Source organism: Pholcus phalangioides, unplaced genomic scaffold (genome assembly GCF_987345545.1).
Source record: "Pholcus phalangioides strain wild (caught in Gottingen) unplaced genomic scaffold, Ppha-v1.0 ptg000015l_1, whole genome shotgun sequence".
In the NCBI taxonomy this organism is placed as follows: Eukaryota; Metazoa; Arthropoda; class Arachnida; order Araneae; family Pholcidae; genus Pholcus; species Pholcus phalangioides.
Genome location: NW_028301608.1, coordinates 77,007,488 through 77,033,511, shown reverse-complemented (window position 1 = coordinate 77,033,511; position 26,024 = coordinate 77,007,488). Strand labels below are relative to the sequence as shown.

The 26,024-nt window shown below is 38.2% G+C and overlaps 2 protein-coding genes across 4 annotated transcripts in view; one reads left to right on the top strand and one right to left on the bottom strand.

The window, feature by feature from the left end:
- The window catches only part of LOC149076725 (uncharacterized), an 83,231-nt gene extending 82,073 nt beyond the window's left edge, over positions 1 to 1,158 (bottom strand). The window contains exon 1 of one of the 3 annotated variants that reach the window (XM_089244356.1): positions 766 to 1,158. In XM_089244356.1, the coding sequence (XP_089100482.1) occupies positions 766 to 796 (31 nt within the window). In that variant the 5' untranslated portion in view covers positions 797 to 1,158. Of the gene's footprint in view, positions 1 to 444; positions 497 to 756 lie in introns of those variants that run through there. The other 2 variants (XM_089244355.1, XM_089244357.1) reach the window with 2 other exon arrangements.
- A 9,910-nt stretch (positions 1,159 to 11,068) lies between these two features.
- The window catches only part of LOC149076723 (man(5)GlcNAc(2)-PP-dolichol translocation protein RFT1), a 40,119-nt gene continuing 25,163 nt past the window's right edge, over positions 11,069 to 26,024 (top strand). The window contains exons 1-6 of the mRNA XM_089244354.1: positions 11,069 to 11,232; positions 13,886 to 13,971; positions 19,875 to 19,994; positions 21,639 to 21,828; positions 22,478 to 22,579; positions 24,267 to 24,404. Coding sequence (XP_089100480.1) covers positions 11,161 to 11,232; positions 13,886 to 13,971; positions 19,875 to 19,994; positions 21,639 to 21,828; positions 22,478 to 22,579; positions 24,267 to 24,404 — 708 coding nt within the window. The 5' untranslated portion in view covers positions 11,069 to 11,160. The remainder of the gene's footprint in view (positions 11,233 to 13,885; positions 13,972 to 19,874; positions 19,995 to 21,638; positions 21,829 to 22,477; positions 22,580 to 24,266; positions 24,405 to 26,024) is intronic.

Here is a 26,024-nt window from a genome sequence, read left to right as displayed (position 1 = left end):
TTCATACTTCATTTCTTCAGTCATTAACTTGCGTTATTAAGGCATGTAATTAATTTTTTACAAAAGGGAAAAATTTTGTTTCAAGTTCTTTGAGCAGGCCAGTTTAAACCGCACCCGGTTAAAAAACGGTTACCACCCTGCTTTAAAAGATTCGGCAAGGAGCATGACATCACTGTGCTCCTTGCACCGTACACCGAATAAAAATCAGGCTTCGCATATATGTCTTCTGTCTTAGTTTATTATAGGTCGCATTACTTTCATAATTCAAATCATAGACAACCTCACTTTACAATTTTATGGAGTGTACCTCAAAATATAAACAAAAAAAGCACATTTATAATAGTATATTGATTACTAAAAAAAGAATTCAGTGAAGAAGGGACTATATCTCGTAAGTAAAGGAAAAATTTAAGCAGAGAAAAAGGAAAAATTAAGAATTTCTACTCCATATTATCCTCCAACGAATTACTTCACTCTCTACAGATTGCGTTCAAAATACTTCGTCAGACTCGGCACTCCTATGGAGGAGGAGGGGGGGGGGCACCGAAATCGGAAAGAAATAAATCGACGTGGCGCGTTATAAGCGGGCACGAAATGGAAACAAAAAGGCGTTTTATCACGCCGATGCATCTGTAATTACACGTCCGTTATCATTACGAGGACCATTAGGCTTAATGTGGTTGCCACTCACGGAATGCCCGAACGCAGATGTCTGGAAATGAAATGAATGCATGGAATAATAAAAAAACAACTCACGAACTTCACCTTTGCTGCTAGAACCGCTCTTTTTGGCCATCTCGCCGCTCTGAGAACATATATCGGGGAAATCACGAACTCAAATGATGCTCATGTGATAATATATTTTCACACAAAACCACTGCAAGTTTATTTTCTGTCGGTAACAATCGGCGACAAAATAAATAAATAAACGAACGAATCCTTAGAGATTAACAAAAATCGCGGTTTTATCTTTCTTTCTCTCGACACCTTTTCGGCAAAATACTCAGCAAAAAAATTTCCGTACGGGGAACAAAAGTTGAGAAGGCGACGATAAAGAAAAATCACCGACGATGGATATTTTTTTATTTTCCAGAACTATGGTTATGAACGGAGCCGAGTGATTGGACTCAACGTCGCAGATTGAGTAATGATTTGATTAGTGATTGTATTTGAGGTGACCATACGTCCCGTATTTACTGGAACAGCGTTGGTTTTTTTGTTTCTCTGGCTGTCCCGACTTTTTTTGCAAAAATGTTTTTCACGTATTTTCAACGAAGCCAACTAGACATTTTTATTCTTTCAATCAACGATAAAAATTATTAATGTAATCACGACTACAAATAAGAATATTTATACGAAGGTTTTTAACACCTGGCTGATGTGAATATATATATTTAGGAAAGAGAGAAAATTCAACTGCTCATGGGGGGTAAGCGAACCCTCGTACTTTCACTTTCCGGATGAACGCCTTAGACCAGTGTTTCTCAACTTCAGAGGCCCTGACCTCATTCATACCGGGCCGCGAGTGATTAGCGTTACATTTTCCCCTTATTCATTTTTCGTTGATCATGTATTTGACCGGGCCTTCGACTCACAAAAATGAAAGAAACCGGGCCGCGGGTTCGCAAAGGTTGAGAACCACTGTCTTAGACCAGTGGTCGGCAAATTCATCAGTCAACAGTACAACGATTGAAATTTCTTTTGAGAGCCAAATTTTTCAAACATAAACTATAGGTAGGTATATTGTTATTAACTTAGTTAAGGTACTTCTAAGCTGGCCTTTGCTAAAAACGTCCTAGATCTGATATAGGTACGTTCGCTGAGGTCGACCCCTACCAACTTTCCCATCCACACTCGTTTTGTACACTTGTTTCCCCTATCTCCTTCCGTTCATCCTCTCTATATGTATATCAAAATCATCTCAACATACCTTTCTCTCAGACACTACATCTTCTTTCACTCCACAACGCTCCCTAAAATTAACTTACGGATATCTGGTTCCCTTCTCTGGGAAATGTGCGGAAGGCGGGTTCACTCTAAGCTCGTCCGACGAGATGTTAGCCGGAGGACGTCATCGATGAAAACCCAAAGCGGGCCAGAGGGGAAGGGGGAGAGAGAACAAAATGGCCAAAATGTGTGTCTAAACATGATTTTGCAAAAATTTGGAATTTTTGTGCTCGTGGTATTTTGTGGAAGAGCCACACTCAAGGGGCCAAAAAAGCCGCATGTGGCTCGCGAGCCGCGGTTTGCCGACCCCTGCCTTAGACTACTAGACTCAGAGGTAACGAATATCTCAATCTTTCCTTGGAGCTCGTGTGCACTGAACGGGACCGTACGTGGATAGTCGGACCTAACTTAAGACAAAGCTCACAATTGCTGATAATGCCACCAGATGGCGACTTTTCCGAGGATGATCTCTCTCTCCTCTATCCATAGAAATGTCTCCAAACAGCTATCGAAACAGCTGGCTGATGCGAAGATATATTTAGGAAAGAGAAAAAATTCAACTTTCACAGCGGAGAATGGAACCCACGCCCTAAACCACTAGAAGACAGAGGCAACAAACATCTCAATCTTTCCTTGGAGCTCGTGTACACTGAACGGGACTGTTTGTTTGTTTAGAGCCGAGCACGCCCAGGCTCTGTCGCTTTTGCGATATAAGATCATTGATCGTGAGATCGTGGGCCGTGCCGGAGAAAACTCAAATAGGCAATCTGGCCGGGAAAGCACACCCGGTTCGGACCAACACCCCGTTAACCCCCAAGCAGCACAACCACACTCCCACACCCAAACCCCCAATCCCCGAGCACATCGCCGCTCTACAGACTTCTCCCTCAGACTACGCCCTCTCCGTCCCGAAATCCGCGACAAGGCCTCGCCGGCGCGGTCCACAGCGTCCCACCACCCCGCCCCGCGAAGGAAGGCCCCCCGACCAGTCCTACCATCCGCACCCCCAAGAACCTCTATTGTGGATATGAGAGAACAATATGTTACAAGATGGAAACATCGCTCTTCATCAAGGAAAACATGGAACGCCTCGTGACAAGGGCCTCAATCGGCACGTTATTCTTGACTACGTATGAAGTTATTTGATTTGTCAACATACAATCTTGTTCTCCTTGTTATTTCCTGCACCTCCGAACTCTGTCTGGTCTCCCGTCCTTCTTTTCACTTGAGGAGTTACATGCGGGTGCGACAGTCACGACAGTCAAAGTTGCAATTTGCCAAAAGTCATGTGCAGAGAATTGCATGTGTGCCACATCAAAAAATACTACAGATATATTAAAAAATACCATGTGCAGACAGTACAAACAATCCAAAATCGTGCATGTATGACATATAAATTCAAAAGTTGGTGTCACAGCAACAAATGGGGGGGGGCGCAATTTACATGGGGCGCTGGTGGGCCAATCTGCCTCTTTTCCAATGTGGTGGGTTGGGCTTTCTGGTCTTCTTTTCCCCTGAGTGTTACATACGGGTGCGACCGTCAAAGTAACCATTTGCCATGAGTAGTGTGCAGAGAAATGTACATGTGCCACATCAAACGAAATACAATAGATATAATTAAAGAACATGTGCAGACAGAACAAACAATACCAAATCGTGCGCCGCTTATGCATGTATGACATAAAAATTCAAAGTTGGTGCCACAGCACGAAATGGGGCACCGGTGGGCCAATCTGCCTTTTTTCCAATGTGGCCGGCTAGGCCTACTGGCCTTCTTTTCCCTGGGAAGTTACATGCTGGTGCGACAAACGTTTTCTGGGTGATCACAGCCATCGCTGTGAGACAGCGCCGCTGGTCCTTTGCAGCCATTGCCGTATGGTATTCCGTGAAATGCTGTGAACTTTGACTTATACGGGTTCTCCGCATCTTCTTCGTTGGTGAGATCTTGTTCTGCATATTCGACTCGTCTGTTGGCCAGTCTGGCAATCGCCTGAGTTGGCCCCTGTTTGCTGGTGTCGTCTCCTCATCTGGGCAGTTTGGATTTTTCTGGGTGAATTTTCAGGAATCTGACGATTTCCACCACCTTCCTTGTAGAGTCAGGTCTGTCAAATATTGCTTTGATCCAGGCGGTTTCGTATTTTAAATCCGGAACCTCGAAGTGAAAAATCATTGTGTGTTCACAGGTTGTGGCGTAGTGCCATTTAGAGCCCGTCGACCCACAACTGCACTCGTCATTCGGGATCAGTTTGAACCTCCTCAAATTTGCCGAAAATGGCCCGTGTCCTGTGACAAACATTGTCACCTCCTTCCTCCAATGGCTACTTTTCAGACCCAAAGTTTTCAGCACTTCGTGGGTGGAGCGACCGTTGGCCTCCGGGTTGTCCCATCTAGATTGCCACTTCCTGAGAAGGAGGTCCGTGTTCCATTCAGTTCCGTTTATGACGGCATCTTTTGCGATTTGGTCGGCTATCTCGTTGCCCCAGGTGCCTTGACCTATGAAAGCTGAATCTCTGGATGTCTAATCAGTACGTTCCTGGCCTGCCTGACCATTTCGTGTTTGTTCTGATGTAGGGCTCCTGAGGGCCAGTACGCTGGAAAAGCTGTCCGTCCTAATATGTGCAGGGACTCCTCCCCTTGCTGCATCCTTGACTACCTCTAGTATGGTCAGGAGCTCCGCCTGGAAAACTGTGTTCCTGCACTTCAGCTTATCTTTCCTGGTAGCGATGATCTCCTTGCCTGTCGTGATGACGTAGGCGGTCCCCGAAGCCTCCTCTAATCTAGACCCGTCCGTGCAGTAAATTCTGTTTTGAGTTATGTGAGCGAGTTTTTCCGCGGAGGAAAAACGGAAGGAGGAAAACTGAGGAAAGCGGAGGAAAATCTGCCTGACCGGCAGATCTTTGCTCGGGTGTGTTGTCCAACTCTTCATTTTGGTGCTGAAGTCCCCTGGAGACAGCGTCTCTTCGTCTATTTCTATGGACTTGCGCAGACGCAAGAGCCTTGTCGCTTTGGCTTCGTATTCGAAGCGGAACCTAAGTGGGGGGATGCCTAGGATCACTTGGAGGACATTCGTGGGCGTCGTATTATAGGCATCTGAGATGTGCAAGAGATGCGGCCTCTGAATTGAGTCTAACCTGTTACCCAGCTGTACTTTGAGCCTCGCGAACCAGATGGCCGCAATTCTTATTCTCTTCAGGTACAGAGTTCTCCTAAGGTGTTGAGGAATGCCCCATTGTGGGCCGGTAATTCTTCGCATCCGTTGAAGAACCTTAAGTGTTTTCTTCTTCTGCGATATGATGCGGTGTTTCCACGATAAGTTCTCATCGATTTGTAGCCCAGATAACTAAGGAGCTTGGTTTTTTTGATAGGGACTCCGTTCATTCGAATGGTAGGGGCCTCTTGTTCGAAAACCAAATGAAGGTAGTAATTTGGTTCGAAAGGATGAGATGGCGTTTCTGGATCCATCCATCCAAGATGTCAAGGGCCTTTTCCTCCAGCTTACCTGTTCCTTCCACTGTGGCTGCTGAAGCCACAACCACCACGTCGTCGGCGTAATCTTGCAGTTTAATCCCCGTTGGCCATTCCACTTTGAGCAAATCGTCGAGGACCACGTGCCAAAAGAAGGACCCCGAGCCGGATCTCTGTGGGGCCCCCCTTCGTGACTCTGTGCTCCGGCACTCCCACGATCTCACGATAAATGAGCTTATATGGCAAAAGCGACAGAGCCTGGGCGTGCTCGGTTCTATACTATATTATACTATACTCTGTGCTCTGCCGTCCCTTCATCTGTTTTCATTGTGGCCAGTCTTTCTGTGAGGATGTCCGCCATTGTTGTTTTTAAGTCGTCCGGCAGGGGCAGATAATTCAGCCCCTCCCAGACATCACCGTGTCGTAAGTTATCGAAGGACGACTGGACGTCCACCGAGACCACCGCCACATCCATTGTCTGTGTCCTCTGTTTCCGAATTTCCTACAGCAGGTCGTCTATGGACGAGGTGCATGCCTGGTTTAGTAGTAGTAGTAGGTCATATGTTGCCGCCTCTGTCGAACGCCCTTGCCTGAAGCCATATTGACCTTCGTGCCACCATCGTCTTTTATCCAGGTAGAAGTTGATCCTCTGCAGCAGTAGTCGTTCGAAAACTTTTCCAATCGAAGAGAGAAGCGAAACTGGTCGGTGGAATCCAGAACCACCGGTTCTCTTCCCTTCTTGAAGAAGAGTAGTAGTTTGGCCACCTTGAAGACTCCAGGAAAGCACCCCAGGTCCAGGCATCTCTGGAACAATGTTACAAGGAGTTTGGGAAAAGCGTTGTTGATCTTTTTCCACCATCATGTTATCAACTCTCTCCGGTCTTGGTGCCTTGCGATCGTTGAGGCTCTTCACAATCCGGGTGATCTCCGTCCTCGAAATTCTTTTGTCCCTAGATGTCTTTGAAGCACTTATTGACGACAGTAGTGTCACTTCCTCTTCTGCGTCTTCTCGTGGAATTCCTGGATAGATGGTGTTTTGTTGTCGCGTAGCCCCTTCCAGAATGCTTTCCCCTCTGTCTCTAATGATAACCTGCGCTTCATTGTCGTTTTGTAATGGAGTGCGTATGCCTCGATGGTGTTCTGGCATGTTTTCTTCCACTTTCCCAACTTGGTTTCCCTAATTTTCTTGCTGTAGAGTGCCCTGTTTCGAGAGAAGATTTTTGATTTTCCTTGCAGTTTGTTTGTCCTCCTCCGCGGCCTTTAACCATTTCCGTTTGACGGCGCGAAACAGCTTTCTCTCTCTCACCAGTTCCGGCGTCCACCAGCTTGGTGAATCTGGTTTTTTGTTGTCGCTGGGAGCCGGTATCAGGGTCCTGCTGCTGGTTGAGGCGATGGCCTCCATGATGTTCTTCGATGCTAGCTCCAGATCTTGTTTGTTCATACACATCTGTAGTTTGTCTGTAGCTCAGACACATTGGTCTTCAGTTGGCGAGCGAATCTCTCAAGTCTCTGCTCCGATGTGCGGAACTTAAGCTGTCTGTCCCCAGTGAACGTCTCCTTCAGCTTGATGTGAATGCACTTGTGTCCGGAATGCGAGTCCACGTCCGTTTGGTTGGCCAGATGTGAATTGTTGCAGGTGGTCAGATCTGGCCACCCTCTCGCTTCATGTCGTTCGAAGGTTGGCGTCTCGTTGTCTCCATTGAGCAAGATCAGGTCGTTGGCCATCAGGAAGTCCAAAACCCTGTTCCCTCTTTCATTGTTTTCCGGATAACCCCAAAGTTCATTCCGTCCATTCCAGTCCGCATCGATAATCATTCTCGTCGAGTTCTACCCGAGGATGTCGTTGGCCTCTTGGAGCGCTTCCCTGATTTCTCTAGGGGGCATTGAGTACGAGCTGGAAAGGATAAGGGCCCCGTCGCTGAGGTAGAGTTGGATTGTCACCGAGTTCTTTCTGATGGCAAGAATTGCGACATTGTTTGTCCTATTTGGTATAAAAATGGCTGCCTTACCGTTCTTAGACAACCACGTTGCCCATTTGATGGGAATACCTTGGGTTTCGAAACCCGTCTCCGTCCTCCTTATCTATGGCTCCTGGATCAAGAAAACATCGAATTCCCATTTGTCAAAGGTCGCCAACCTTAGTAAATGTAAAAATAAGAAGAAAAATCGCTTGCCTGTAATTTTTTCTTCATCTAAGTAATACCACTTGTTTGTTTCGAAATGCGAGGCATTTGCTGCGCAGATGGTTCTCAGTATTCCATACTGGGATGATTCCTCGAGATACCACTAAGATAATAATTAGTAGAAAGGCAAAGGCGAACATGCAATGCCGTAACTATAGGCACAACCATGCTGATAACGTCCAATCACAATAAAGAATTGGCCATTGGCAAAATCGGACAACCAAAAGAATCTTCTCACAAGCTCCTATAGCTGGTGGTTGGCAAAATCCACTGATAGTTTAGTAGTATTCCGAACAATTTCCACAAGACAATTTACACGTATTTATAAGCTAATCAGAGAGCGAGCAACTTTCTCGCAAAGTTCAATCACAACTGACTTTTCAGTCTCTTTCTAATTCTCATTCTCCTGCTGTCGTCCTAGTATCGCTTTTATAGGCTCAGAGAAATTTCTCGAGAGTTCCCGTAGTTCCTTTGAAATGGCGCCACTGTCTGGAGGGGGGGAAATCTTCTAAAATGTTCTCCGCCAATCGCACTTCCTTGCGATAAACAGAAACCAGTATCAACTGCCGTTGCCAACAGAAGAGTGCGATAATTTTTTAAAGAACCTCTAAAAAAATTGCACCATCTATCATCCATAGGCCGTAACAATAGTTTTTATAGCGTAAGAAAAAAAATAACTTGAAAGGAAAAGATGAAAATATCAATGGTTTCAAAATCTTTTCTTCGTCGGAGTTACCTCCCCATACCTACAAATCTCTTACTCCACACAAATATATCCGCTGCTACCTCCGCTTTCTGACCCAAGGGGATGCCGGTCAAACTGAAAATCCCAGCTCTTTGGAATACCTTCACTGATTTTAATAGCCACCAGCGCTTTGATGTTATTAAAAGGTTTGAAACTGGAAGCTATTTCTTCTCCCAAGAAATGTAAGTTTCAGGGAAAAAAAAACCAAAACATTTTAAACAAATACTTCCTCTTTCAGAGGAAAAGGGTTTCTTTTACGGAAATTGTGGTCCTCTAAATTTTGCGACCTCACCTTTCGCAACTGACTGTCTGGTCAGTTTCAACAAAATGGAAAGTGAAAAACAACGAGACTTCTATCTGTTTGAGAAAGGGGTCCTTCCTTCAGTCACATGGAATCCTTGTGATGGTCACAGATGCATACCTTTAAAGAATAATACTCAGTACATCGAAATAAACTCGATGTAAAAACACTCGAAATAAATTTCGAATGGTAATATAGTTTTGGATCAAAAAGCGCAAAAAAAACGCTTTTTGACCCAAAATTATTTTACCATTCTTAATAATGCCAGATAACTAAATCCTCAAAACAGTACTTATTCTTGCGAGCCATCATCACTTGCCTAGTAAAGATGATGTATAACGAGGTCATTTTTATTAAGAAATTTATCTCAAATTGTTTCTGGTACTCCAAAGACCGGACAAGTGAGAAGCCGAATTTTCCTTTGCTTTCATTTCACCGTTCTGGAAAAATGAGGTGAGGGAACAAAAATGCACACTTTCCCTCTTTTTGATGAAGTACAGGGCGGCTCTCAGGCCATGCAACCAATTGCGGCCGTGCGGGGCGCGGCTATATCAGAAGTGAATGGGTGAAAAAAGTTTCATTGGCAAAAAAAATCAAAGAAAATGATTTCTGTCCGCTGTGAAGGGGTGCCAAATCCGAGATGAGAAACTTTCCCAAAAATTTTTTTTTCGTCTTCTCAACTCTTTGTTAGGAATTTGTGGAATAAGTTGTGAGGCAGGAGCATGGTCCCCACAAGGGGAGGACTGATAGGGCTCCAGCCCGGGGACTTTATCCTCTCTTTCTTATCATTTTTCTTTTTCATACAAAAATTAACTGAAATTTTTAAAAATTTTGGAGTCTTAATTAAAGTCTACGCTGCTGCCCCGCACAATATGCCGCCCGGGTGCACCGCACCCCTTGCACCCTCGCTTAAGCCGCCCCTGCATGTGGTGGACAAAACCAGAACATCAAAATGTTCTTACACTAGCTGTTGAAACTATTCAGTAGTACAGTTTTAGAGCAGCTCAGTCAGTTGACCTCAAATTCCGGGTGATTGGAAGGGAATAATTAAGAATGTAAAGAGGAACAAAATACGCCCAAAATTTTGATTTACAGAAGTTAAAAATTCTGATTTTGTCTCTACCACATCTTTGGAAGTAGCTGTCACTAACAGTGGTTCAGTTGGTTGAATATCAGATGGCTGCGAATTGCAAGAGGTCGTCCCTTCATGTTAGAGTTCAAAGAAACCCTCAATGAAAGAATCTACCTTTTCGAAAAATAAATTTGGAAAAGCAGCTGCTTTTTTTTTTTTTCAATCTTTTTAACTTTCTTCAGCCAGACGAAAGTTGCTTTCTTAGTCTCAAGTCAAAATGCAATGTAGGCGGACCATAGAAAGATCACTTTGGCCAAAAAGAAAGATATGATGGAACTTCTCCCATACATTGCACCTAATACATCATATATATTTCAGAATCTTCCAGTGGAGGCAAATACTGGGCTCCAAGCTACTTTCTTTAGAATTTATGAAGATGATAATATTTTGTACAATGATTTATTTACGATGATTGATCATTTTAATTGATTTGTAGTTTAAATATACCTAATGAAAATATTTCAAAATCAAGAATTTTTCATAATATAAAATAAATCATAATAAAATGCTCTTCACTTTTACATTGTAGCATCATATTTTTTCACGTAGAAGCTTAAATTCACAAACATAGTGGACCAAGTACTCATTATTAAAGAAAGACTATAAATTTACAACAAAAATACTGATTTATTATTTGTAAAAGCAGAGAACTTAAAAAATGATAGTTTTAACTAAACTTTGACATATTTAATTTCTTTACATTTAATATTAATACATAAAACCGGAAATACAGGACGTATGATCACCCTATTTATACTCTTGTAGAAATAATGCTTTATGAAAATTGCAATGGATTTAAATGAATTCCACGAAATAAAACATTCACTAAGACAAATGTGAGAAATTAATATTCTTATTAAAATTGTAATTATCATAATATAATTTATGAGTGGGAAAATAATTTCATCCTTTGACTGCAATAAAGAATAAAAATTCAAGTAAGCTTCCTGTAAAAAAACCGGCACACTTTCGCTAAAAAGTCGGGACAGCCAAAAAAAAAACAGAAAAAAAGCGGGACTGTCCCGGGAAATAAGGAATTGTTATGGCAAGCGTTTTTCCTTTTCATAGAATTCATCTGAACCCACAGTGTACTGCGATAGCACCTTATTTCCCCCCATCTGACAAATTTTTCGGTCATAATTGAGAATTTCAATTTTCCTTCAGCATCATTTTTCGTGACTATCTGCAATTTCTCGTATTTAAATTGTAATTTCCCGTATTTTGTTCGGGAAATATGGTCAAAGCACGCAAGTAAAAGTCATGTAAACGTCATCATCATCAAGAGAGGAGTTGTGAATCTTGCATCACGAATTTACGATATTTCAAAAAAGTGCGAAGCTTCGTATATATTCTAGAAACCTTGTGGTTGAGCCTCATCCATGAAAATATGAAAGATGAGGCGCTCCACGAAGTTTTCTCTTCCGGAAAAAGATACGTTTCTTACAACATTCTCATGCAGGTATTCTCCAAGGGAACAAAAAAATAATAATTTAATTCGTTGGTACATCGAGGGGTAAACAGTAACATCATACATATGCGCAAGCCGGTGTCCAGAATAAGAAATGACTAGGCTGTTAGGCCAGTCTAGTCCAGCGGTTCTCAACCGGTGCTCCAGATGCACTCTCCAGGAAAATAAACTAAATTAAAGAAATAAATATTTTTAAATCAAAAATAAATCGGTATCTTTGACGAATAAAAAATATGCCCACGGGGCTGCGCCATAGAAATTTTTTATTAAAAAGGGCTCCGTGAGCCAAAAAAGGTTGAGAATTGCTGGTCTAATCTAATCATATTTAACGTTTCATCTGCATCTGCGGTACCATCTGCAGAGGTGAAAGTACTACCGAGTGCCGACCTTCTTATAACCTTTTTGGTTGCACTAGTTTCTTGTGAATGACCATGAGGGATCGCGGAAAAAAAATCGCAAGAAACCATAGCAAGTAGAACTGGAAAAAGTTTATGAGGTGGGCACCACGTACACACTCCATAGTATTCTTCGGCTTGCCAGGCCCTTTGTAAGCTGTTCAGCCTTCAGGGCAGGACTCAACAAGAAATTCCACTCGATAGTATTTCACCTTTAAGTATGGCCAGCAGGACTTTGGGTGAAACATTAGATATGATTAGAAGACTCTAGTCAGCGAGGCTTTGTTATTAACAATAATTGTACTCCGTGTTGTTTGGAAGATGTGACACAAAATTCGGAAGATCAATTGCATGTCGAGTCAAAATTTTTACTCCTTTACCAAAATTCGTAAGCCAAGTCGTTAACCAAAGTTCCACTAACATATTTTACTTTATTCACTTATGAACCAAAAATCTGATTACTTTCACATTGGGTCCAAAAATGCCAATTTTTCCAGGGGCTGTTGAAGGTCCTACCAACGTGATACGTTGAGCAATAAAATTTTGGGTGTTGTCAATTACAATCATTGTTTTCTATTTTTTTTTGCTTTGCTTGTTCATTTTACCTCATTAAAGACAGCCGCTTATTACACGAAAATAACTAAATAAACCAATTAACTAATTTTTCGATAATATATTCTAATAAAACAAGTAGCATTATTAATATCCTCACCAATAATTGTATTTTTAGCTTTATTTTACTTTCCATGAAGTTTCGAAATGTCTGTATCCTTGTTAATCCGCTCTTCGGATAATTGAGGTTCTACTGTGATTTTTACACAAATTTCTGCGATATTTATTTAGGTTCATATCTGGTTCTTGGTGTACCACCCGTAGGGGTACAATTTGAAGGTGAGAGCTAGAAATTCATCCATGATGTGATTACTTAAAGAGGTACAAAATGCCGTAATGAGAGGGTTACTGGGGGAGTTGAGGGATACTAGGACCTCTGGTCTTTCTTCCTCCAGAAATGTCAGAAAACAACCAGTATACGTATATGGAATATCACGGTTGAGTCTATTGTGTCTATTGTTCTATCGCTTTGGTAACCCCCCCCCCCCCCCCCCCATGAAACACGAATTATTCCCTTCTATAAGAAATATCTGGCTAGGTCCCTGGAAATGCAAGCATTTGACTGCATTGGGGGAATTTCCATGAATCCGAAAACTAGTAATATAAATGTTTGCATACTTAGTTTTCATGTGAGGGTATCAAATGGCTGACTAAATCAAATGCTTATTTTCTTAGTTTCCACATTCAGGGATGGGCTTAAGTATTTCGTGGCCTGTTATATAAACAGTTTTGCGGTGCTTCTAAACCAAGTTTCCTAATTTCCCAGTAACCGTAAACACTCGAACTAGAGCATGGTAGGTTCACATGGGCGTCCTGGAATGAACATCAAACTACTATTTTGTGGTCATAAAAAACCATTTGACAATAAATTTGTACGATAGTGTCTACTGCCCAGTGCAAAAATACAAGTGTGATTCCCCCCCCTCCCCCCACGCTTAAAAGTTGGAAGGCTGTCAGGGCCAGAGAACTAATTATCTACCCAGTGCCGCAAATAGATACAGTGAAACCTCGTTAGTGCATCACCCTGTTAACACGTCACTCCGCTTAACGGGTCACTTTTTGGAAGTCCCAATTGTCCTCGGGCAGGAATTGGCACAGTTATGGCTTACTCCGTTTAACGAGTCACTCCGCTTACTAAATCATATTTTTGCTCTCCCAAGAGTGACTCATTAACGAGGTTTGACTGTACTCTTACAGCTACATACATTATGCCTACCTCGTCTAATTTTGAATAATTTTAAAAGAATTTAGTAATCCCTCTTCAGAGCACTAGATCTACATGCATCCTTCCCTTGGCTTGGAGGGAGGGGTTCTGTGAGAATTCTATGCAAGAGGGTTAGCTATTTGAACTTTAGAAGTTTTGGATAGAATTTTAAGCTATTTGCTGTGTTGAAAACAGGATTTAATTTCATGCTTGTATTCCATTGTTTAAGTCAAAATGTAACCAAAATATTTTTAACTCATTTTGCTACCCTTAAAATTCAGCAGCCAGGTGCGACTATACCCTTTGCACCTGCTAAGGTTCGGACCTGGCTACATTAAGTAAAGTGTTTTAGTTTTTTTTTTCTGAAATTTCAACTGAAATTAAGTTATTTATTTAGACCTATATAGGTTCTTATAGTTATTTTTTTATTTAGGTTTTCATGAGAGTTGTATCGTTTATATGCAATGCTGTGATTCTTCGTTCCATTCCTGAATATGTTTTTGGTGTCATTAATGTCAGGTAAATCCTTGCGTTATTTTTATTTTCCTGGGAGTTATTGTGTAGGTATTGCATATGCTTCATGTAAAAATTGTGCATAACTTCAAAATGAATAAACACACTATAGTCTGTTTCAGGTTAACTTTGCAGTGAAGAGAAAGGTAGAGAGTGTATTCCTTCGCCACAAAATATAGTTCTCATATATCGGAGGTTTAAGATGAACCTCTATACAGAATATTTCAATTTTTTATATGATTTTGAAAAAAAATACTGAAAAAACATAGTTTTGAACAGATGTTTACTTGTTTAAAATTTTTATATTATAAAAAATATTGGTTACCATTATCAAGAACCCATAGCAACGGCAACGACACTCTGGCGCGATATCCTAGAAATTTTCCCCGCTAATATCACTGTCGTGTTTTTTCCGTTACACAATTGTATACTGTATATATATATATATATATATATTTTTTTTTTTCGTTATTTGGTTGAATTTTCCACAACGATACAGTTTTTCATTGTTTTACATGCAGTTATAGGCTTACATAAAAACGAATATTCAATCAGTTTTATTTTCTCCAAAAAATAGGCTTCAGTGAGTTCAGATATTCACTCATAGATTACAAGAAGTATTTCTCTTCTACGAGAACACCGATATTATGAGAGGCCCTCTATGGGTGCAGAAGTTTTGGTTTTATGTCCTTTTTTTTAATTATTTATTTTTTGCCATGTTTATGGGATAGTTTTAGTTTCCGATCACGGAGAGTGTTGACAGAGTCGCGACTTACAAAACGGACGCCATCTTCCACCCACCTGTTTCTCCAGATGCCCCTCTTGCCTTTAGTGTCTCTTCAGATAAAACAAATGAGAGAGGGGGAGGGGTCCACAGTGGTTTGGGCTTTCATTTTTTATGTGACAGTTGTGTCTTTATTTTCACCAGAGATAGCCACGCTTAATTGAATACTCGCTGTAAACAAAACTCGATAAGAATCATCTGTAATAACCATGAGCAGCACATCAACCGTAACAAAAGACTAAAACTGTCATGAAAATAAGTGGCATAGACGTATACCGTTCGGGGAAGGGGGGAGGTCGAGCGGCGGAAATTTCAGCAAGAAAAGTGAGTAAAAAAATTCTAAACTTTTCCGTACCATTATTATTACTATTATTCCATACCATTCCCGCATTTACATGTGAAAATAGAGTTAATCTGCTTCTTCTCAATTTTATTTAACGTTAATTTTTTCCATTTAAATTTAAGAAAAAATTAAAAATCCCCAAGTTTTTGAAAGCCATGGTTAATATACAATATTTTAAAATTATACGTTGCTTTCATAATATTGTTTGGATTTTTTTTTGTAAATAAATTTCAGCTGAGGGAAGGGAAATATTGCAGAAAAATACGACTGTTTTTTAAAATTTTTAGTGTTACTTACGGCACATCAATGAAGAGTAAGTGACACGCTGATAGAAGATAATTATTTTTTCTAAATTTTAAAACACTTTCTAATCAAAAAACAAAACAAATGATTTCAAAAACCTCACTTTAATTTCTGACAGTATCAGCAATGGTTTTCTTTTAATTCTATAATTATTAATAATTTAACTGTGTAATTACGTTACACGTAAAAAAGATTTTTCTCAGTGAGATTGGCATGAATCGGCCCTATCTTACCGAGGCCGCACATCGATACATTGGTTAAGAGGCTTTCGTTCCCATAGCAACGAGTGATGCGGTTCCCTCGTAGCTTCCCTTTCACTGCAAAGTTAACCTGAAACGGACTATAGAAACATTATTAATGATTCAAAGAGAGCAAAACTGAAATAGTTCTGCAACAGAAAACAGTAAAGCTGAAGACCACATTATGGGCAGAAAGGAAGTGAAGGCAGGTAGAGAAGTGTGTGAAGCAGGGTGTGAAAAAATCGTGATTTAAAAAAAAATTTGATTAAAATTGGGGGTTTTTATTAAAATCAACTAACTGCTTATTAACTAAAACATCTTATTAATCATTAAGAATGCATATTTTCATAACACCTAACTGCTTCTTCCCCTCATAATCACTCAAATTTTAGCATTAATGAATAAACTATAAACAAAAAAATATGAGCACCAAAAATCTGATTTTTTTTAATCAAGAGAGCCCAAGTGCCACATTGTAATGCATTGAAAATACTTAGTGCAGTTTAGCTAAGTGCTAAGTTCAACTCCCTATATTTTTCTGCAATTTTTTCCATGCACAAAATCTAGAAGTAGAGCAGCTGTCTGTATTGTATCTAGGGATTAAGTTCAAGTCTATATTGTTGGAAAGATTGTTGGAGAAAAGGTGGTTCATGCTTGAGTTGTTTTCCCATGTGGAGAAAAATACATAACAAAAATTGTACCCTATTTTTTTGGTGGATCTAGGAGTGTTCATATCTTTGTTTCCACAATCTTTTGCATGGGGAATGATTGGGGGAAAATGTTGGACATTGTAGTGCTGTATAAATGGGTTTTCATCTATAATCCTGCTGACTGTTATTTTCCAATTTTAATATTCCATGTAAACAGGGCAAATTTCGTAGAATGTTGAAAGTTTTGCCATTGATTTGTCTTAACAACTATGCTATTATTTTCATGAAACTCAGCAAAGCAATAATTTATTCATCAAAGCATGTAATGAAAAAAGAGAGGCTGAAGGGCCATTCAATCACATGATCAGCAATGAGAGGTACTCATTGCTGTATAAATCATACTTTAGCTATATAGAAAACCTGGCTTATATATTAAAAATATTCCTACTATATCATTCTTATTAAATCATACTAGATTGAGAACAATTTTATTTTCAAATAGCTAGATGACAGTAAGAAAGTGAGGATTTATTAATATATTGTTTGGATTTTTTTTGCTTAAGGAAAAAAATGTACCTCCATAAATATACAGTTGAATCCTGTTATGACGCCACAAATTTTCAGTGAACAAATTTTCCATACAGGGATTATAATGGTAAAAAACCGTTTTAGTGCCAACTATTGTTGGATGTATACAAAGTTTAGCTTATATTCCATTTTCCAAGAATTTACACAACATTTCTTCTCCCATTTTTTTCCCTCAAAAGGAGTTGAGCATTTATCCTTTTTTCAGCCCACTGTTATAATCGATCACCATGCATGCAACAGTTTAGAGCGAAGGACTTAAATAATAAAAAATATGTGGGTTGGGGAGGTCTTAGAAAGCACATTGAAAATGCCTGAACATGTGTAGGGACCTTAACGCAAAACAATGAACGCATTCAAAGAAACAGATTTATTGTTAAGAGAAAATGTGCAGTAAGTGTTCTGCATCAGAACGTTCAAGGTTGCCAAGAAAGGTTTTTCAACAATGCATGTTTTTACTCACTGGTCACAACGTTTTAAGTAGTATCATCTCCCTTGATGTGCTCCTTTGAATCATGTTGAAAGGAGTTGTTTTTTCAATATCTGAAAAACTGAAAATTTGTGATAATCAAACCAACACTGACTAAAACAGCAATGCCACCATTATTTATCTTTGTCTATTTTGTTTTTGTACTTTGTACGGCAAATTTATACATAATTACAGGGCTCCCACTCGTCTTACTTTTCCTACTTTTGGTAAAATGTTCTACTTTTTACCAAATCTTCAACAAAATTTGAGTAATTGATTTTAATTGGGGGGATCACTGCTATATTGCCAAATATTACAAATATTGTACATTGCAATTAATGATTCTGCCAAAGCAGAAATTGTATAATTTTTAAGGTTATTTAGGAGGGTTAATTCTCAAAATTAGAGACCATTTGGTTTATTAATTTTTCATTTGCTTAGTTTGAGGGTTCAACAATTAGAGTAGTCAGTAAAAACTTCTGTCCAGATGGAAAAAATAATTTTTTTATTTACTACTTCATGGTCTTGGACAGTAATTAACATTCATCACACAAAATTATGGCCCACATTTTTGTGTATAGTTGAAAGAACAGTTTTCATTACAAAATTCCCCCTACAAAAAACAAGGATGTAAAATGCAATAAAACCATCTGGTTCACCCTGACTTATTTACATTGGACCTGTGTATATAATATGGCAAGTGTAAGATAACAGATGAGATGGCATGGGGTCCCTTCCAATTGCTTTTAAAATATACTTCCATCCTAAGATGCGTACATTCTCTGTCTTAAAGAAACGCTGAAACTTTTCTCCAACTCCCAACCCCATCTCGTCTGTAATCACCACAAAATTTGTTAATAGCGACAGTACCCAATTGTCCAGGGAGAATATGTTGTAAATTTTTTTTTTTGACACAAAATAAAGTGTTCCAGACTGTGCCACAAAGCTGGGGTGGAAGAGATCTTGGCAACAGGATAAGTCCAGTGGCAAAGTTCTGGCGTTCATTCATTCATTGTGCTTCTGAAAGCACATAGTCTCGAAAGAGCTTCATTCTTAAAAAACTTACATTCCTTCATTATTTGTTGCACATTGTCCAAGAGTTGTCAGACTGGACTGTGGAAAACTCCAAAAAAGAATGTAATATATATTGTGAGGAGAGACAGAAAAGAATTATCTGTATTTTGGCCAAAAATTGTTTTTGTAATCAAGTCTTTTCTGTCATTTTGCTTGAGTCAATCTTATAGGATACTGAAATAGTGCTATGAAAAAAAAATTAATTAAAAGAAATTTCTAGGGACTTTTTATATGATGATGATGTCTGTGGGGAGTGCACCTTCCCCATCTTACTTTTTAGTCCTGTTTTTTCTTTCTTTTTCTAATTTTTTGAGTGGGAGCCCTGATAATTAAAATAATTTCAAAAGTAAATGTATGATTTTCTGTCAGGTATTTATATCAAGAAAATATTTAAGTAACTGTATAGTATTTACAATTTTACAAATTTTCACAACTTAAAATTCAATGCATAAGAAATAGAGTATTTTATTTGTAGAGAAACACCAATAAGTCACTGTGATACAGTAGTTCATAATTGAGCTTCTCTGAACCGCTATTCCAACCATGGCATGAGATAATGCAAAACTTGTTATAGTGCCAAAATTCTCTGGGATGGATTCACAAAATTCTTTGTGACTTAAAATGGGGTTGGACTGTAATTCATGAATCCCCCTCACTGCATATGTCCTTGTGTATGGGTTTATGCAGTGGGGGATCCATATGGGATCCCTGGCAGTCCTTCGTCCCTACTTTAATGTTTTCTTGCTGACACTTCTGAACAAGTTCTTTTCTGTCTACTGAAGACAGAGCTCGTTCGTGTTATAAAAAAATGCAGCCTTGAAATTCTACATTCGTTAGCAGAAATCCATTGTAGAAGCAAATGAAATTTCGCAGGAGGTATATAACAGCAAAAATTTTTCAGAGTGAAGTAAACACTTTAAACATTAATCATCTAAAACACTACCCAATCATCTAATAGTGATCGTCACATTGTTGGGAAAATCAAATATTCAGTAAAACAAATAATATGACTTCTTGAAAAATTGTGTACTGCAATTCATTGAGAAATGATGATTCCTCTCAAAAAATATGTTTTAAACTAATTTTTATTTAACAAAAAAAAGGGGACTAAAAAAACAAATACAGAATTCCTTGTGCAGTTAAAGAGTTTACAGCATTATTTTATTTTACAGCAAATAATTTATGACATTTCTTAAAATAATCTGTAGAAAGTAAGGAATTGGCAATATTCACATTTGTATGTAAAAATATTTGATATACGCAATCTTTATTTATGGACTGTCTTTTATAGACTACTAAAAGCGCCACAATCATTCGTCCATAAAATTTGTTTCTATTTTGATCATATCATTGTGAAATGCACAAGATTTTGAAAGCATTAGAATATTCTTATTATAATGTTGTCTACAGTAAACTTTGACTGGAAAAATTTTGATATTTTGTTTGTTTGTTTTGGTTTTAGGCTATTGCTGTTGTACACTACAATTCATTGCTTTTGTAGAGAACCGTTTAGGCGTTGTTGTATGGGAAAACTAAGCCATCAGAACAACATTTGGAAAATTGTTAATGTGATATGGATTCCGTAAGTTGTAAATTATCATTGTACACTTCACTAAATTTTCTCATTTCATTCTGAGGCCATTTATTTTTTGTTTTTCTGACCCTGTAGTTTTGAATTTTCAAACTTTCATACCGTAGGACCTCTATTATTCCAGCTTGAATTAATCTCTTCACAACCACATGCGTAATATTAGGTCCAAACTCCAGCGGAATAAATTCAAACAAGTTCTCTGTTTTCTTTTTTCTCTCTTCATCATCTCGAAGCTTTATAGCAACCCTGTTATCTGTGAAAAAAATTTCCCTCCCCACACATTTAATATATCTTTCTATTATATATATATATACACATGTAAGAGCAAAAGAGAACATGTAGGGTGAGGGTGAAAAGAGGACTCTGAAGAAACTCTCTTATCTATTATACTTTTTCCTTTGATATTCTCCCCGCCTCATTTTCTAACATGTTTTGGTTAGGACAAGATTACCATGTTTATCGCCAATTCGTAAAATAGAGATAATCCAAATCTTTTGCCAAACACTTGTCCATGAAGTGGTTGACAGGATTTCAAAATATCCGATTTTCCAAAGCACATACATTAATTCCTAAAATGTTATAAAATTGTACTTGAGGTAATTTTACACTTGTTTCTATTTGCATTGTACAACAATTAAAAATTATTCTTTGAGCAAATGTTAAGAAAGCTAGCACCATTTACTTCTTTATTTGTTTTATTCAACTTTGAAATCTGTTATTGGCTTAGATATTCTAAGAGCTTATCTTTTTCATCTGCATTATATTAGGGGATACTTACAAACCCTGCTATTACTTTACTGCACACAGACTCTGGTCATATTGTCACACGACAGTTTCCAACCAATGGAGTTGGGGGAACTAATGCGCCATCTATCTGTGGTCTTGAAGTTGTTTTTATGAAGTTGTCTTCTCCTGTGTTCTTCCCTGTGTCAAACCCATGAATCCTGACAGTAACCTTCATTGTGGAAGATGAGCATCTTACCACTGCACCACTCGGGTGCTACGAACCCTACTGAAATTTGTACGTAATGTAGGAAAAAAAAAAGTGATGTTTGGTTTCTAAATCTTTCTATATATTCTCCTTCATGCAATTGCAAAGGCTTCTGTCAGTTTTTATACTTTTTTATAAAGCATCTTAGAAAACTTATTTTTAAATTTTGGGCAGTGCCTAGAATGAATTAAATACTTTTTCATGGAAACCTAAGAGAAATCGCATCTGGGCTAACAAATGTGATTTAGGAAAGAATTATCTTCATTGTCTGAGAGATATCTTTGTATAGCCTAAAGCAGAATGTTTTGCAATGTTCTGCAACACCTCTCAGATGACTGGAAATGTTCTGCAGTAGAAATTCCCATAATAGTGTTTTTTACATTTTCTTTGAATTCTTCTTTCTTCTCTAAGAAAATCAGTACAGCAGCATGGTATGCAGTGACGTACATTGTGACTAGCTTTTTGCATTTTCTGCTAAGAGGACTGTATGTGTGTTTTGTTTGGGAATGAATGAGCAGCTAAAACAAACTTTGTTTTTCAAAAACAAATTTTCATTTCTTCAGTAATTTTTTTGTATGCATATTCCCATATAACTTGTAATTTTTGTAATATGTATACAGACTGACATATATTTTCTTTTGCAGCATTCCCTTGTGTATCATCATTGGCTTTATTTTTCGTATAGTTTGGTTACACATGTTGTCAATCCCTGATCCAAATAGGGTGGAGAACTATGAAACTGCTGTAAATATCATTGTTATTTCATTGCTAATAGAAGTACTCGCAGAGCCACTTTTTATTTTGGGATTGAATTTTCACTTCATCAAATTGAAGGTAAGGAATGTACAAAGTTAATTACTAGTGACTCCTTTTCTCTTTTTCCGACAATTTTGTCAGACAATCACAATTTGAATTAAGGAAAAACTGTTCATGCTGGGTCCTTGTTGAATATGTTATTATTATGTGTTATATATGTATTTCTGTTATACAACATGTATTACATGTATATTGCTTCTTGTTCTCGAGTGATTCCCTGATCTCTCATGCTATGTGGACTGATTCACAAGTAGCAAGATAGCAACGAGTCTGTGGCTCGAGAGGATCAATCTGGTGTTGATAAATCAGTGTGATTTGTGGTATGCCTCCCAAATCATGTATGGCAGAAATCTGTGATGCTGCAGTTATAAAAAGTTGCCATGCTGGTAAAGAAAAACAAATTTAACCTGTTTATGTCCAGGCTTTCGGTGACAAATGGTTGAAGTACCAGCTATATATATATTTTTTTATTCACACACATCAAAACTGTAGCAAGGAAGAAAAAAAAATTGAAAATTCTGAGGTAGTGTCTGTCAAAAAGCATAAATTCCTGTTCATAGGTATAACGATTCATATCTAGCGGGATTCAAGTAAATTTGTTGAATGTTTATAAACACACATATATTAAGACTAATTTTATACTTTCTGAAAATTTGATTTGTTGCAGGTTATAACTGAAGGGATATACAACATTACAAGGAGCTTAACTATGGCAGTCTTAGTGTATAAGTACAATCATGCTGGAATTGATGCATTCTGCTACAGCCAGGTAAAATTTGGTGCTGATGTTTTCCAAGAAGTTGTTTCATCAATCTTTGATTAAAATTTATTTTAAATACAAACTCAATTTTAAATCCAAATGCTGTAATGTAAAATAAGCAATTTAGAGCTTTGGTGATATTGGTATAATGGGGGTTTCCACAGATTTAATGCTTTTTTTGCTTTCTTTAGCAACTGCCGAAAAAAAAGCTATTGCATGATATCGGATATAGAGATAGTTTATCTCCACCTGAAGAGCATAAAAATAATCATTTGACTTTTGTCCAGAAGATCATGAAATGGATTATCTGGATGGTACTCAGTGATTATTTTCTGTTGGGAATAAGCTTATCTTTGAGGGGCCAAATTTGTTTTTGAAGCCATCTGTAATTTTAGCCTCCATCAGCAAGTTTTAACAAATCACCAAATGAGTGGAGGCTAAGTAGTGGTCTGTAAAGATTTTTCAATAAGATAATGCATGTATTTTGAAAAATTCAATAAAGTAGTAGCAATTTGCACCAATAATGCCAAAAAACCACAAATGGTGTAAAACAAACTGAAAAATAGTTTTTTAATTAATTAATACATTTGATAAATATGCCTATTTATATAGTCAGCTAAAAATTGATAAAAGAAATTTTTACTGCATCAATGCTAAACTATGTTTGCTATAAACAGTTGACTTTAAAAAATTACGGATTGGTAACTTGATTAGTCAGCTGAAACTTTTCATTGATTCCCACTTAGTGAAAATTGCCACTAGTTCTAATGTTAGAATTGGCATGATCACCTTTCATTACTGTGTATAATCTAGATGCACAAAACACTTTTAGCTTGGGCCAATTTATGAACTGACCATTGCCAGCACTTTACAAATCGCCCAGCTAAATACTGAAGTAGTTAATAATTATATATTTCAGACTCTCTGACCATGATATATTTCATAATTTCCTTATCACAAAAGTACAACAAAATTTGGTAAAAAAGGTTCTTTTCAAAATATTTTTCATGAAGAACATCAGATTCACAACACATTATTGCAACCAGCAAAAATTTATATGTTTGCCCCTGTCACTTCACTAGATGGTAGCATTTTGAATACACACATATCAGACATTCATGTTTACATTACAATATATATTTGTATGCCAGAGGTAAAAGGTACTATGTCTATTTTTGTCAATATTAAGATAATTCTATTAATTTGCAGTACTTTTATTACACTACACACAGGACATCAAGTTCTATTTCAATAAATAACAGATATTCACTGTACAAATAAAAGCAAGCTCCATAGAAAGACATTCTAAAAAAGTATTTGAACAGCTCTCCTGTGAAATTTTCCTCTTGTGACACGGTACCCTTTACCTTCTGCATACAGATATATATATTTTATATTTATTATTGTAACATTGATAAGGAAATGTATATGTAATTATGTTACAGGAACCACACACAGTCTGAAATAAATACAGGCAAAAAATTTTATTACTAGACATCTAGACATATCTTTTCCTTCTTCCTATTACATTGATGTAATCATAGCTTCCATTTTTAGCAAATATTTGCCCGTAGAAATGTAAAATGCATATTAAGTTGGTGTTTAACTGCATTGTTTTTCAAATTAATTAAAGTGCAAAATGTTCATTGTTTGTGGATTTTTTTAATGTTAACTTTTATGTATATTTGTATTTCAGATTCTTTCATCTTCCCTGTACACTCTCATTTATTATACATATTTCTGGAATTTTTTCACAAAAAATATGTTGGATGATGATTCTAACACTATGCCTTTTAAGTCTATGCTGGAAATTTTTCCCAGATTCAGAAAAGAGGTTTGTACAAATTTATCTACAGCTATATTATGACAAACTTTAATGAACTAGAACTGAATATTTCCTTGGTGTATCCGGAGCCATCTTAAGATCATCATGGGGGCCCAGAGGCCAAGTGATTTTTCTGAGGCCCTACCTGGCAAATTCTCGAAAAATTCAACTACTTGTTATTTTTCTGAGGCCCCTCTTCTCTTGAGGTCCACTGCAATCATAAAGGTCAGGTCCTGAGTAGACTCAAGGGTGCCAGTCTTCGTGCAAAGAAGGAAAAATGCAGTTTTGGGGTAAGAGAAGTCAAATTTCTGGGATTCAGAGTTAATTCCGAAGGTATACACCCATTCAAGTCCAAAGTCGAGGCAATTTATGCGGCCCTATTCCAAAAGATAAGCGGCAGTTGCAAGCTTTCTTGGGTCTGATCAATTTCTATCACAGCTTTTTGAAAGATAAGGCCACGATACCTGAGCCTTTGTATTGAATTTTGGACGAGAATACTCCATGGCTATGGGCTAAAGCGCATACGAGAGCCTCCGAAGCTTTGAAGAGGTTAATCTCTTCTGGCAGTGTATTAGTTCCGTTCGACGAATCTCTGCCCATTGTGCTGACTTTTGATGCATCCCCTTATGGGGCAGGTGCTGCATTAAGCCATAAACTTTCTGATGGTAGAGAGACACCTATTGCATTCTTTTCCAGAACCTTGACATCAGCTGAAAGAAATTATGCCCAAATCGATAAAGAAGCATTGGCTATCGTGTCCGCTGTGAAGAAATTCCATAATTTTCTATATGGTCATACATTTACACTCGTCACGTATCATCAGCCCCTCTTGGGATTATTTAATAGAGTTAAAGCTACTTCAGACATAATTTCACCTCGCATGATATGATGATCATTAATGCTTTATGCATATGATTTTGTTTTAATCCATCGTTCCAGCAAAAGCATATGCCATGCTGATGCATTGAGTAGGTTGCCTAAATGGTTGCCTAACCCATACCAGAGTGCAACGTTTCTCCACCGTTAGAAGTTTTGTTCTTTCATCTCCACAAGAGGATCTTTCATCTCCACCACTAACAGACGTACAAATTGCAAAATTTACCTTAAAAGATCCGGTTCTTTCTCGCTTCCTAAATTTTGTACTTAGAGGATGGCTGCAGCAGAAGCCGGGTACTGAATTTCAGATATATTATATTAAACGTAACGAATTATCAGTGCACAAAAACTGCTTATTATGGGTTAATCAAGTTGTTATTTCTGGACCTGGACGTTCATAGGTTTTATGTGAGCTGCACGTGGCGCACATTGGTATCAAACGCATGAAAGCACTAGTTTGAAGCTACGTATGGTCGCCAGAAATGGACTCCGATATTCACAATCATGTATCCACTTGCTTGGAGTGCCAGCAGACCAGGCATAATCCACCTCGAGCGCCAGTCCATTCTTGGAAAGTGACAACAGTGTCATGGTCAAGATTACATGTCGACTTCGTGGGTCCCTTTCAAAGAAAGAAGTTCATGATAATTGTGAACTCCTCCTTGAAGTGATGTGAAATAGGAATCTAGTAGTAGATGTCTCATGTCATTTACTACCACGTTGTGTGTTATTGATGTGCTGCGTGAAGAGTTT